At 45.4% G+C, this 13,302-nt stretch overlaps 1 protein-coding gene across 7 annotated transcripts in view; it reads left to right on the plus strand.

The window, feature by feature from the left end:
• Positions 1-13,302, plus strand: part of VPS13B (vacuolar protein sorting 13 homolog B) — a 3,421,660-nt gene that overhangs the window by 3,270,716 nt on the left and 137,642 nt on the right. For all 7 annotated transcript variants that reach the window (XM_069621427.1, XM_069621422.1, XM_069621424.1 and 4 more), the window contains one exon: positions 7,865-8,064. In XM_069621427.1, the coding sequence (XP_069477528.1) occupies positions 7,865-8,064 (200 nt within the window). The remainder of the gene's footprint in view (positions 1-7,864; positions 8,065-13,302) is intronic.

Consider the following 13,302-nt stretch of genomic DNA (forward strand, 5'->3'; position numbering starts at 1 on the left):
TACAACTTGGAGCATAAAAAAGCAATGTCCTTCTTTGTCTGCTCGTGCTATGCATTGCAGTGGAATAGGTGTGTACCTCTGTAACTTGCAATGGTTTCATCACATCCTTTTCATTTAGTATGTAGTGCTGTAGCCCACAGGAAGACCTATCATGTTTGTGTTGGTGTACTCTATCCTATGTCCTCCGTGTGAGAGCTCTTCACATGGAAGGTGCAAGTAAGCCTGCAGGTAAAGCCGATTGGATGTGCCTCCTTATATGTAAGATTGCGGAATTTGCTGTGGGGCTTGCTGTCTCGACAGGACGTTGCTGCAGTACCACGGTCACTTTTCTAATCTTCTGAAACACCTGGTCACTCCATGCCCGGTTCCACAGTCTGCTTCCTATCCCAGACCCTCATTTTAGTTTTTGCATCCCCGGGACCACCCTTCTTGGGTGGCATGGGTGTGCATCACATCCACTTGCACCCACCAGGAAGGGGATCCCTTTATCCCCAGTGGTTCCTGCCATTTTCTTTGCTCGTGGGGGTGTCCTTCCACAGGGCACAACTTGCGACACCTGTCTCTCTTTTTTTTGTTTTTCTCGTGGGGGCCCCCTTTATCATCTGGGCGTTCGTTCCCTTGGCTTTGGTTTTCGACAACACCAATGGCCACCCACTAGAAAGACCCTGCCCCCTCCCAATGACATCCCGTGAACTAGCAGTTAGAAGGGTGGTGATAATGCAGCAGAGATGTCCTGCTTTATGGTATTCTATAGTGGGGTTGGCTGCAAGATCTTATTTTGCATGCAATAGAAATTCTTTATACCTCCTTTTTAAGAAGAGGGAGAGGTTACAAATGTGTTTCATAGCCATAGAGTGGAATCTGATGGCATAGCCCTATCAGTCCCTCTCAATGTTTTACTGAACAGCCATGATGAAGAAGGTATTAGACCTGCATGATATGATATGATAGGTTATTTATAACGTGCTCAATACCCAAAGGTTTCTAAGCGCAGACCCGGGAATCGAACGTGAGTTTTTCCATGTTGTATTGCTTCCAAGGCGAGCACATTGCTGCTGAGCTATCCTCCCGAGACTGCATGATATATGTGGCAACCAGACTTATTAACAAAGGATGATCCATTCAATGTTATGATTTTACTTTCAAAAGTAGGAAATCTGCAAATAAAAGAGCATTGACGGACAGGCCACCAAGGGGGCGCAGGTAAGATGGCTGCCTGCTAATGAAGCTCTGAATAGCCCTCCGCAACACTCGCTATGAGGGGTGGCAACACGTACCACCTGGAGTGACCGGTGATGGGGCACCAAAGTGGAGAAGCCTGAGAAGCCCTGGAACTGATCCAAAGAGAAACGGGCCACCCTGAACTAGGAAAAATGCCAGGGTACGAGGGCCCAGGCAGTGCAGAGATGGACCATCCCCCTGTGGCTGCTGTTGAAAAGACGTTACAGCGTCTGGGCCCGAACTAGGTAAACGCCCCAGGTTTGGGGTCAGGGGGAAGCAGATGATAAGAGCGTAAACCCAGGGCCCCCAGAAAGGAGGGGCTGGAGGAGGCTGACTGGACTGCAGAAACCACAGTGGAGGGATCTGGCATCCCGTGGAGCCTGTCGGAGCGTGATCAGGCCCTCACATGAGCCGACTGCCGGGTAAAGGTGACAGGGTGTGGACCAACTATGGGACTCTGGAGGAGCAGCCCAAGCAACGGAGGTACCAGAGCAGAAGGGTGGACCCCCTCGAGAGCCTCATAGAGAGGCCTTCGAAGGCCAGGGCCTTGGGGGAGGGAGAGCAGGGGGGACCCAACACCCCCATACCCACGTGGAGGTGCCTAATGGTCCAGAGTCCAGGCTGAGGGTGGTGCCAGAATACTCTGACTAGAGCTGGGAACAGGGTCCCGTGCCGACGTGGTGATCATGGAGAACCACCGAAAAGTGAGACTGACATGGTGGTGTAGACCTGGAGGGGAAACCATAGATGTTTGGTGCCAGTGGAGATCCCTCTTATCAGCTCCCTAATGCCCAGAATCCTCCTGTGATAGCAGCTTCAGATTTGTAGGCCTGCAATAAGACACTCAATGAGCTGGAAGGTGTTGCTGCAGCAATTTAGGAATTAGAGCTTGGAGGTCGGCGAGGAGGTGAGAAGGGCCCAAGAAGAAAGCAGTGTACTGGGTATGAAGGTTTGGCAAGGAAGTGTGAGGCCATCCTGGAAGGGATTGGGGAAATGAGAGCTGACATTGGAACCAAGCTGGCGGAAATTAAGGAGAAAGTGGAGGGGTTGGAAGTATGTCTACAAGGTTTGGAAACCAAACAGTCCACATTGGAGAATTTCAGTAATGTAAAGGCAAAACGAAGAATTGCGCCTTACATTGGACTATTTAGAAAATAGAGAGAGGTGCAACAATCTCAGATTCTTCGGAGTACAAGAGAAGGAAGGTGAAACTCCAGGGGATGTCGAAAAGCTGATTTAGGACATTCTATCTCTGGTCTTTAAAGGTGCCGAAAGACTTATCTGCACTATCGACAGAACCCACGGAGCAGGACGTGGAGGAAGGGGACCCTGCTCGATTATAGTTCGGTTCCTCTACTATGCAGAGAAGGCCCGGATCTTGATCAAGGCCAGAAAGGAGGGCTCCTTTGACGATGGTAACCCCAAGTTTGCGATCTACCAGGATCTTTCATCCTACACCCTGGCACGTCGAATGCAAAACACCACCCTTACACAATGGCTGTTTATTGCAATTGGGTGGGGCAGAGAATAGTCCACGATCCTGGAGTTAAAGTACTGAACTGAGGTGGGGTGCCATGATTGTTTGGGATAGGGTCTTGGGTGAGAGATGTAGGGGACTCGCGGGTGAGACACAGATGTGGATATGTAGGGGGATTTCAGGGTTGAGGTTTTTTTTTATTAGGCTTGTATGGTGAGCTTTGGGGTGGGCTTTGGGGGTGAATATTTGGTGGATCAAGGGGACAAGAGGGTGTTGCCAAAGGGATGTTTAATGTTTTGGGTTTTTCAAGGGGGTTGGGGAGGGGGACTTCCATGTGTTTAAAATGACACCATAAATAACGGCATACATCTTCTGTGACACCTAAATATCAAAATGTCAATTTTGTTTTTTCTTATTTATTTTTGATTTGGGGGTTCACCCCGCCAAGCCTCCCCTTTCCCATGCTTTACTAACCCCCATACTCCCTCACCCTTTTTTATCCCATACCCCACCCCCCCACAAATACTTTTATTAAAAATGGCGATTTATTTTGTTTCGTTATTCAGGTGTCACTGAAAATGTTTGTCATTATTTATTTTTCTTTATTAACACTGTATACCAGGGTGCAGGGGGTTACCTGGTGGTTTGTACCTGTAAGGTGGAGGGTGAGTGACAGGTCCAGACACATTTTGGTACGAGGTGGAGGGGAATGGACACATAGAAGGGGAGTTAGTGGGAGTTTACTATATGGTATGTATATCCTGGAGGAACATATTTGTATAGTTTGTGTTTTTCCCCTACCATTTGTGTTTTTGTTTCTTCTGGGAGATAGTAGAACGCTTTCATTTGTTTGACCTGCGATTTTTTTTGGAGGGTTGGGGGTGGAGGGCGGTTGGGAGACAGCCTCCCTAGGGAAAATTAGTGATTTGGGAATTTGCTTCAAAATAGGCATCCTCAAGGTGAGAAGCTTTAACTCTTCCTTCAAGAGATCACTGATGAAAAGGGAATTCAGGGCAGTGAAACTGGAATAGTCTCTATGTTCAGAGAACTCACTTGGTGAGGGTGGCAAAGCCAATCATTAGCAGAGGTTGTCTCTAAGTTTACTTCTCCTGGGGTCCTAGGAAAAAGAATTGGGGTGGCCGTGGTATTGGGGACAGCCTGCATGTTCCAGGTGACGATGTGGAATGTGACCAGGAGGGGCGACTTTTGTTTTTGAAGACCCTCTATCATGGTATTCCACTTAAAAGTTGTTTCGGTAAATTTCCCCAACACGGGTCAGGTGACTTTTTAGGAGGAGGTGGGACAACAGTTAAGACAGTTTGCGAAAGTGGTGTTGCTGGTGGAGGGAGATTTCAACATGGTACATAGCCTGCTCACAGAACGGCTTGGAACTAAAGGGCCAGATTTCAACATGGCACTTAGCCTGCTCACAGACCGGCTTTGAAATGTGCTTAAATGAGCCTACCAACTGTTTCTACCCACAAAGTTCCACTGATATTTTCAAATCCGTTACCAGCCGAGCAGTGGCATAGGCAGGAACTCCAATAATATTACTGCCCGACTTCAAAAGGGATTTTAAGGGGAAAGAACATCTTTTCATGAGCATAAAGTATCCCTATTTTGCAAAGCTAATCACTTTTTTACTCCCTGAAAAATCATTTGATACAAAGTACGGAGTACATTCTTATCAGAGCCTTGCTTATAACCCTGACATAGGAAGTGAAGTGACTGGGCACATAATACAACCTATAGTTTTACCCATCCTCCTTCCCCACAGTCTAGACAAAATTCAACAAGAGCCGTACTGAGGTTTCTTAGCTAGCCCCGTTGCAGAAAATCACATAGATTTGCCTTTTAAGTTAATAGCAGCAATGCTCAGAGATTATATTGAAAAGCCCTCAGCAGCTAAGCAGAGAAAGAATCAGAAGGTGCAGTTGTCTAGTCTGTTACTAGAGTTTCCGATCCTTTAGTAAACACACACCACATTTCCTTCACTATACTGTCGTATACAACTGACTTGGATTTTAAAAGTTGCTGATTTGTTATTCACCCCCCAAGAGTGTTCTCCTCTGCCCTTAACCCCTGTAACCATCCCCCAACTCCTGTGCTAGCCTCTAATACTAGCTGACGGGGCTTTGTAAAATGTGAGGGGTTGTTGCAGTAAAACACTTACTGGGATATTTGCATACCCATAATACTCTGCAAGCAAAACATATTTAAAGCCTTGCCATGATATGATGCACAGGTTAAGAAAATGTCATGAATCTGCATGCACACCATTATTTTGCAGTACATATGAAATTGTTTGTAACATACCCAATCCTGATATTGTTGGGTAGGATTATAACAGTTCTCAGTGAAACCGTGTTTGTGTAGCAGAGTGTTACCATATCAATTGTTATGGTCTTTGTCCAATGGAACGCTGAAAACTAGGACAGGAAGCAGATAGAGGGAAAAGCATTCTAGCTGTCTGAATATCCATTTCCCCAATTCTATGTAAAAGTAATGCCAGCATAGTCCTTATCCATTATCCCTTTCAGGGCAAGTAAATGTTTTTGCAGTGTGCTCTCCACTTAAAGGGAAATGTTAGCAATGCTAAAGTAGGAGACACTGAACATGACATTTACCTGCGCAAGATCCTAAGAGGGCAAATTCATATTTGAGTTTTTAAATCCGTCATCTTGCAAGGGTATTCCGTCAAGCGATTGTGTGACACACTTACAAAGAATAGGAAGCATGGGATGTGGTTACACATCCAAGTAGCCTGCTTACTTACAGTCAGTATTCGATCTTTAAGCTGACAGTTTGGATACGTAGCGTCGGTGATGCTTTTTGCTAAGGCACCACGAGTAACAGAAAATCTGGCACTTGAACGTTATTCGTATTACAACAAGCAAATATTACAACAAACGTTAAGCAAATGGATGTGGGTACAAGTCTGGTAACCTTTTGCAGAGATAAGGTGTGCAGAGTGAAGGATGTCCGGCAATATCTAAATGTGGCCTGGAGCAGAATTTAGAGTCATAAGTGTGGTCAAATATAGAAGTCATGGGTACGAAGGGATGGTTATGTGGGTAATATGTGCAAGCTATCTTTTTCATTATTAGTTTTTAACCTCTTGAGGGTGTATTCTGTTTGGAGGGGTTTTAGGTTTTTAAGGCCATGCTTGCACACTATGGTAATTAGTCTAGACCTGAATATCATGACTAGTTAGTACATTTTCCCTTTATTAGGCGAGAAAGCAAATATCAGGTAACTGCTGTGGCTTATGTCTTACTTATTCTTGAGAAGGTGGACATTTTCTGTATGCAATGCTAAATTTCTTCTGAGTGGGATAGAGAAGGAAGTTGGGCAAGAGCCCATGCAAACAGCTTTGATAGAACATTGGCGTCAGGAACTGTTAGACTTCAGCGTATTATAATGTTTCCCTCCTATGGGCAGCGGTTTTGCTAACTCAGGCCCAGACAAAACTTCACCTCCTGCCTGGGATATTGTTCATGAGACCTCTGGTTCTCATTCAGCTAGGATCAGTCTGCCCTCTTTTAGGGCTGAGATTCCCCATGATACTATACTGTCAGTGCCCTCCTCCCCCCTTCACCCGCCTGTGCTGGGTTATACCCCTGGCCTAATTCTTAAATCTGTTTCTGCTTCTCACCTTCCTACTTATATTCTTCTTTCTTGCCATTGCTCTCTTATACTCTTTTCTTCCTTTCTCTACTCTCTGCATTCTTCTTCTGCCACCTCTGCTTTGGTCTCTCCCTCCTGGGGTTTCTTCACCTCCTCTTCCCCTCTCTCTTGTTGGTGCTTGATTTGACTACTCTTCCCTACTTCTCAGATGTTCCTTCCGCTCAACGTCTTTCTCCTCCTATCTTTATCTCTTCAAGGGTTTCTTCTCCTGCCCCTCCCTTGTCGTGTTCCTCCTCCCCTTGTCATGTTCCTTCTGTTCCTTTCCGTTCATGTAGTGTGTTCACGTAGTGCTGCTTCTTTTCCTCCTCTCTGCATTTCCCCTCAGTTCACTCCATCCTTAACCTCTGCTTCTCTTCTTTTTCCTTTTTTTCGGTACTCCCCGACACTCTTGTAACTTACACATTTCCCTTTGTATCAGGCATCCCTCTAAATCACTTCTAGCACTGTGATTTTGGAAGGCATAGGTCAACCCAATGTGGCTGTGGGCCATTCAGGCTTAGGGCTTCGGATGGGTCAAGACCAGTTTGCAGATACTTTTCATGCCAGATATATCCACTTGTATCTGCCGTTGCCCTGCACACTGAGGAGATCAAAAGCTGGTCTGCCATCTTGCGGTCAGGCAGGCCTTCCGATGCAGTTGCCCAACTCCATGATTTCACTGCCAGCAAATGCTGCTGTGTGACCCCTTTGACCCCTTCTCCCATATGATACCTGCAGGTTCTACTGCAAACTTCCTCTATGCCTCTGCATGCTGCAGGTCAGACCTTGAGTTTTCTCCAGCCTTCTCGCGGCCAACTTGCATCTTTGTCAGTGAGCTAGGCTCACGCATCTGGTATTTACTGTTACATGGTCACAAATTTCCCGTGCCTTATGAAGCACTGCAATCAGGGGCTGGCAAACCGTGCCAGCAGGGCCCTACACTTTTGTGGCCAAGCAGCACGTTTGTGTAAGTCTGACCTTGGGTAAGAAACAAAGCTATGAATGAGAGAGAGGCCCTGGGGGTTTCTCTTTATGCCGCCTGGGACCCAAGCACTACACCATGGTGGACCCAAGCTTCCAGAGTAACCAAATTCCCACAGGCCCCACTTCAGTGTGACTTTGTCACAGGCCACCGAAGTGTGCTGGTAAGCTGAATTAATATAGATTTAAGGTATGATTGATTGCTTTAATAGAGTGTATTTTCCCCTCTTACTCCAACATAATTAGCTATGCCAGTGTATGATCCCCAACTTGGAGAAGTGTCATTTTGTTGCATATTGGTTTGCTCTACTAGTTCAGGAAATCATAGCAGGGGATGTGCCAGAGATGCACATGTAGATGCTGCTAAGGCAACACTCAACCGTTTTATTAATTTGATTCTTGCCACAACGTTTTTCATGCTTTGATCTTAGAGTCAACATCTTTGAGTTGTAGGTGAACTGTTTGGTGAAGACAGCCTGTATTATAATTATGTAACTGTCATGTTCTCTCTAATTTTAGATACCCCGAAGTTTGAAGTGTATAGTAGGACAGTACCAGCTGATTGTTCAATTCATCATGAACTTTACCATCAAGTGTCCAGCTTCCCTGATTGCAGAACCAAAGACTTGCTTCCAAGCATCCTTCTGAAAGTGCAGGAGTCTGATGAATCGGCAAATGAATGGAGTGACTTAGTGGACATAAATAACCCAGGAACACAGGTATGTACTTTGCATGACTATGGTTTTATGTATTAATGTAGAAGTTCAGTAAATTACATAAATCCAACTCCTATACAAATCTAAAACCAATAATAATTGTTTTGAAAGTCATGACAGTGAGCTACATAACCTTTCAAAGACCCTAGTGCTCAGGTGGTAGAAAGAGAAAGGGCTATCTGTATCTGCCACCACTTTGGTAAGAAAGGAATCGAACCAGTCTAACAGGGCTTTGTCCTGTTCCCAAGTCGAGTGCATTGCTTCAGAGCTTTCCTCCCAGTCCTTTTATAAGCATGGTATAATCAAAGATGGGAGATGCTCTCTGCTGTATCAGGGGCCCACGCGGTGCAGTGAGCCACACAGCACCACGTCCTTGGGGGATGGTGGTAGCCTCAAAAGCTTCCGAAAGAAATCCTTTACTTTCTGACGTTATATACTTTTTTGCTGGAGTCAGAGTGTGTGTGCTCCGACTTCAGAAAGAAATTCAAAAAGAAACATTACTGTTGCGGTGCTCTGGACCCACTGTACATGACAGGAAGCTCTCCCTGAAGGTTGTCGAAGCGGAGTGGATTGCAAGCATTCCTCCGGGACGGCGGGTTTGGGTCCGGAGCAGGTAAGAAACAAATGTATGTGTGTATGTGTGCATGCATTGAAGCATGCAAGGATGTGTTATGAAATGTGGGTGTGAATGAGTGAGCGCATGCCGATGAATGGTGCACGTGTGTATGATCGAGTGAATGGTGTATGCTCATGTGTTTCTTCTGGGCAGGCGACAAGGAGTTGATTTTAGCGGGTGAGGGGCGGGATGTCCTACTACAATATATTTTAACAGGCATCCATCCATGATAAAGCAAACATGGTATGTGCTATGTGGATAGACTGGCATTTTGGTGGAGCCAGTCTAGCCATTTTGGAATGTGGCATGACATTAATTATTGGCCATTTATAACAAAGCAAGCATGGTGTGTTATAAGTGGTGTGAGGGTATAGAAATAGGATACTGACAAGGAGGGGTCATCTTGTGGGCTGCAAACGTTTTATTAAATCAATACCGAAACCTATTATCTCTCCCTACTTCTAAGGGGCTTGCCCTGCCTCAACCTAGGAAAACTTTAGTGAGTTGTCAGAATGTCTGCCAAATTTACATATTCTCCATTGTCCATCAGAAACCAACTAATCTAACCCTAACATTATAAACGTAAGTCTTTTACTAAAGGGAAGTTTCGGTTTCCTACACCAGGAGAATGACTCCCTTCTTCTCTTTTTTTCTTTTTGCTTCCGTCTCATAGTAGAAGTAACTTCTTCAGTGTTCCAGCATAAAGGGCTAGGGCAATGACTCCCTTCTCCTGGTCCTGCTATAAAGGTTCTCCACAGTGGTCTCTTGCAGAAAACTTGATTAGTCTCTAACTCCTCCCAGGAAGTAGAAAAACTCATATCCTTATTTGCCTTCCATTTACCACTCTGATGAGGGAGGTGACTCTCGACACAGTCTGCTTGCTCAGTGGTATTGGGTTGATCACTGTGACGGAGGAGATGACTCCCGAAGCCATCTGCTTGGGCAGTGGTATTAAGCTGACCACTGCAACGAAGGAGATGACTCCTGATGCACTCTGCTTGAGCACTGGTATTTGTTTGGCCACTGCACCGAGGGAGATAACTCCTGATGCCCTCTGGCTCTATGGTATGGTTTGTGTTCTCACTACTGTGATGAGGAAGATAACTCCTGATGCTCTCTGGCTTCTTGGTTTGGCTTCCCGGACCGCTCCCGGTCTACCCGCTGTTCGCGTTACCTTGTTCTCTGTTGGGACACGGCTCCAGTTCTTCCTGAGGTCTTGGGTACCTTCCTCTGTGATTTACGACACCTGTGTTAGCTCTGCGGCAGGCTCAGCTGGTGTCTCGGCCCTGTTTGCGGTTGCATCACCACCTTGATTGCTTCTTCCTGCTGTTGAGTCCACTCCCAGCTGGCTCCTGGGATGTTGTTGCAGCATCCCGTTCTTTGTGGCCTCCGCCTGGAGGAACAGCTTCTCTGAGTCTCTGATCCTCCCAGTTTGAATCACAGGACTTGCGTGCTGCTGGCTTCCGCAACGAGAGCTCTCTAGTCCCTTCTTGCTTTCTCCTCGATATTGTTGACTTCGCCCTGGCTCAACATCAGCATCGTCTTGCAAAGTCTCCTTGGCACCCTTAATGCCTCCAATGAGCCTCCTCATTGCAGTAATTGGATGGCTTTGCATATTGCTTCTCATGTTCTTCTTCGTCCCACTATGTTCTACCTTTGTCACAGTCATGGCTTTACAATAACACATAGTCCATCAATGGTCGAAGAAAAGGGTGACCATGAGGGTAGAGAGTTCTGTGACATGGTTGTCAGGACGCTTTTCCCCAGGTGGACGTCCTTATCCCCATGAGAGGAGTCTCTCCATATGAGGTCCTTCCACATATAACCATCCCAGAGGGATTTTTGGTTAGCGGCCTCACCACCCTAGCCTTATAAGGAAGGTCTCCCCCTTGGGGAGAAGGGGCGAGACTTGGTGACTGGAATTTTAATGCAACCAGTCTAGCTATTTCTTAATGTGGCATGGCATTTTTTTAGTCTGGGCATCTATGATAAAGTAAGCATAAGTGTTATTACGTAGGCATGATAAGTGTTATTACGTGGTGTGAGATAGGCATGGTATCACGAGAGATGACATAGACAAGAGATTTGTAGTTCTAAATATAACTTTAGTAATGATCAGGATGGTATAACGCCTAAATAGCCCTAAACTAAAGTGGGATTTTCCCCACCTAAAGAAACAAGGCAAGTCTGTATCTAGAAGTCCAAAACAAGAGTCTGTCTGTGCCAAACCCTATGCTTGTCCTCACAACTATAACTAAATATGTTGTGGGACTCTTCTCAGTAAAATATAAGTGTTCGAAAGTAAAGGTTAACCTACTTTCAGCTTAAGTTCTTCTTGGGTTCCCTATCTCAAGTTTAGTACAGTTCCAATAGAAGTTCACTTCAATAGTGTTTGGTCAAGTTCTGAAATCACCTTCTTCAAGTTGAAGTGTACCACAATTAACATAAAGAGGTGGTCTCGGGGTTCCCTTCTCCAAGGTGTCATATGTAGACAGTTCAGACAAAACAGAGGCCCTGGCACTTTCTTCCCCAAGTGATCAAATGTAGCACAGTTCACACAACACTGGGGTCCTGGGCCTCCCTTCCCCAAGACTTTAACTTAGCAAGACCAACTTATGTTGGTTTCATCTGTTCAAAGTTCAAAAGAAAACACCGGGTCCGCTTGACCCACCTTCTGGTTTTCTTCACCAATTGTTTCACATTTCTTCGCACTTCCTTACAGCTGGGTCACCATTCAGGGTTTTCGGGTCTATGCGCGATGTCAGACCACACAGTCCACCCATCAGAAGTCGTGCAGCCATAAAACTCCCCACATCTGTTGGGTCGCTCATAAGTGCTTCTACCTTGGGCTTTAACTTTCCACACTTGTATTCCTTGTCACACTCTTTTACACCAGCTCGTGGCTTGTCATATATGTGTGACTCTTTTCCAAGTTTGCAGTTCTAATTGACAGATTTTCTTATCTTGCACTTGTAATGTTCAAAACAACTCTTCAATTTCATCACAGGTCTTTGGTTCTGTTCCTATTTCATTTTACTGTTCTCACAGTACAGTGTGTCATTTGATATATCTATTTGGCTTAGGGTGTTCATTCACCATTCAGCACATCGTAGTTTAATCAAATAACAGCCTTCTTTTAGTTCAGTAGTCAAATAGATGCAGCACTTACTTGTGCTCACTCAAATAGCATCTTTTTTTCAATTCGGTATTCAATAGAAGCAGCATTTACTTGTGCTCACTGATATAGCAACCTTCTTTCAGTTCGGTATTCAATAGATGCAACATTTTCTTGTTCATGGACTGTTACTTATTGGCGGTCTCTGCCGACCACTCCGGTCTCCCCAGTGTCTTCTGACACTTACCGGTTCATTGCGGAACCTCTCAGCGCCTCTCCCCAAACGGGAATCAAACCACCAGTTCACTGGCTTCTGTGCTCTGCTCCACCTCTACTGTACGGCAGCGCCTGCTGCCCGCCTTCACCATAAGAGGGTTCCCTGTCCTGCAAAATCCCTTGAGCAGGTCTCCTGGGATTGTTCCATCTTCCCAGCTTTCTGGTCCTGTCCCAACATGCCGAATTTTCTCTCTCTCTCTCTCCTTCTCCTTCTCCTCCTACCATACGATCTTGGGCTCCACCTTTTATACTCTTTCCCATTCTTAACAGGCTACAGATGAAGTCAGTTAGACGCAGTTGCCTGCCCTTGTATAAGCCTGTTAGTGTGACATGCCTGATCTTCATTACTCGATGCCTCCAGGCTGTCAGGTCTGCATTCTGACTTAGCCGGTCAAGTGGCACAGTGAGTAGAGCGCTCACTTTGACATCTGTGCAGAGCCTGCTAACGCAGGTTCGAATCCCGGCGGGGCCAAAATCAGCCTTTCATCCTTCCGAGGTCGATAAATGAGCACCACACACCGTGGGTAATAATAAGCAGCGCTCAGATACCTGAGGGTTCGTAGCGCTATATAAATGCCAAATTATTATTATTATGTTAGTCTTGTGCTACACTCTGTTCTCCTCCACACTCTGAACATTCTCATATTTTCTCTGAGTTCATGTTTTTATTTTGCAGTTTGTTTGGCCCTTACCCTAATTGTCTGTAGAAGGAGAGTTCCCCAATCGAACACGGCAGAGCGGAATCTACCAATTTATTGGTAACAAAGTAACTGTAAGCTGATTGGATGTTTTGGGTGCCAGGGAATTGAAATGGCATTCTAAACTACCTTTCATTGTCCTTCCCTAACAGGGAAGGTCTTGTGTCTTTTTGCTCTTGAGTTCTGGCCTCAGTCTTGAAAGCTGGTCAGGTTCCAGATTAAGGAATCATCCAGAAGTAATTCAGTATGTGTGGGATATGAAAAGCAGAACATTTGGTGGGATCAAAGCAATATTAAGCAATTTAAACAAGTCTGAAAAATTCAGGTCTTCATGAAAATGTTGAAGTGTTTTAGTTGGTTATTATTTAGTTTAGGTATTTAGTGAGGCTAGTTTATTATTAGTTTTCTTCTCCATTCAAGAACCAGTTGAGTGAAAGAGTTTAAAAGCGCAAGCTGAAGTGAAAGAAATTATTTTTTGTTCAGTGCACATATTCCAGGGTACATTGTTCGCTAGCGTACTTCGTATGAAGCAATAC

Source organism: Ambystoma mexicanum, chromosome 5q, assembly GCF_040938575.1.
Source record: "Ambystoma mexicanum isolate Mex_15411 chromosome 5q, UKY_AmexF1_1, whole genome shotgun sequence".
Classification (NCBI taxonomy): domain Eukaryota; kingdom Metazoa; phylum Chordata; class Amphibia; order Caudata; family Ambystomatidae; genus Ambystoma; species Ambystoma mexicanum.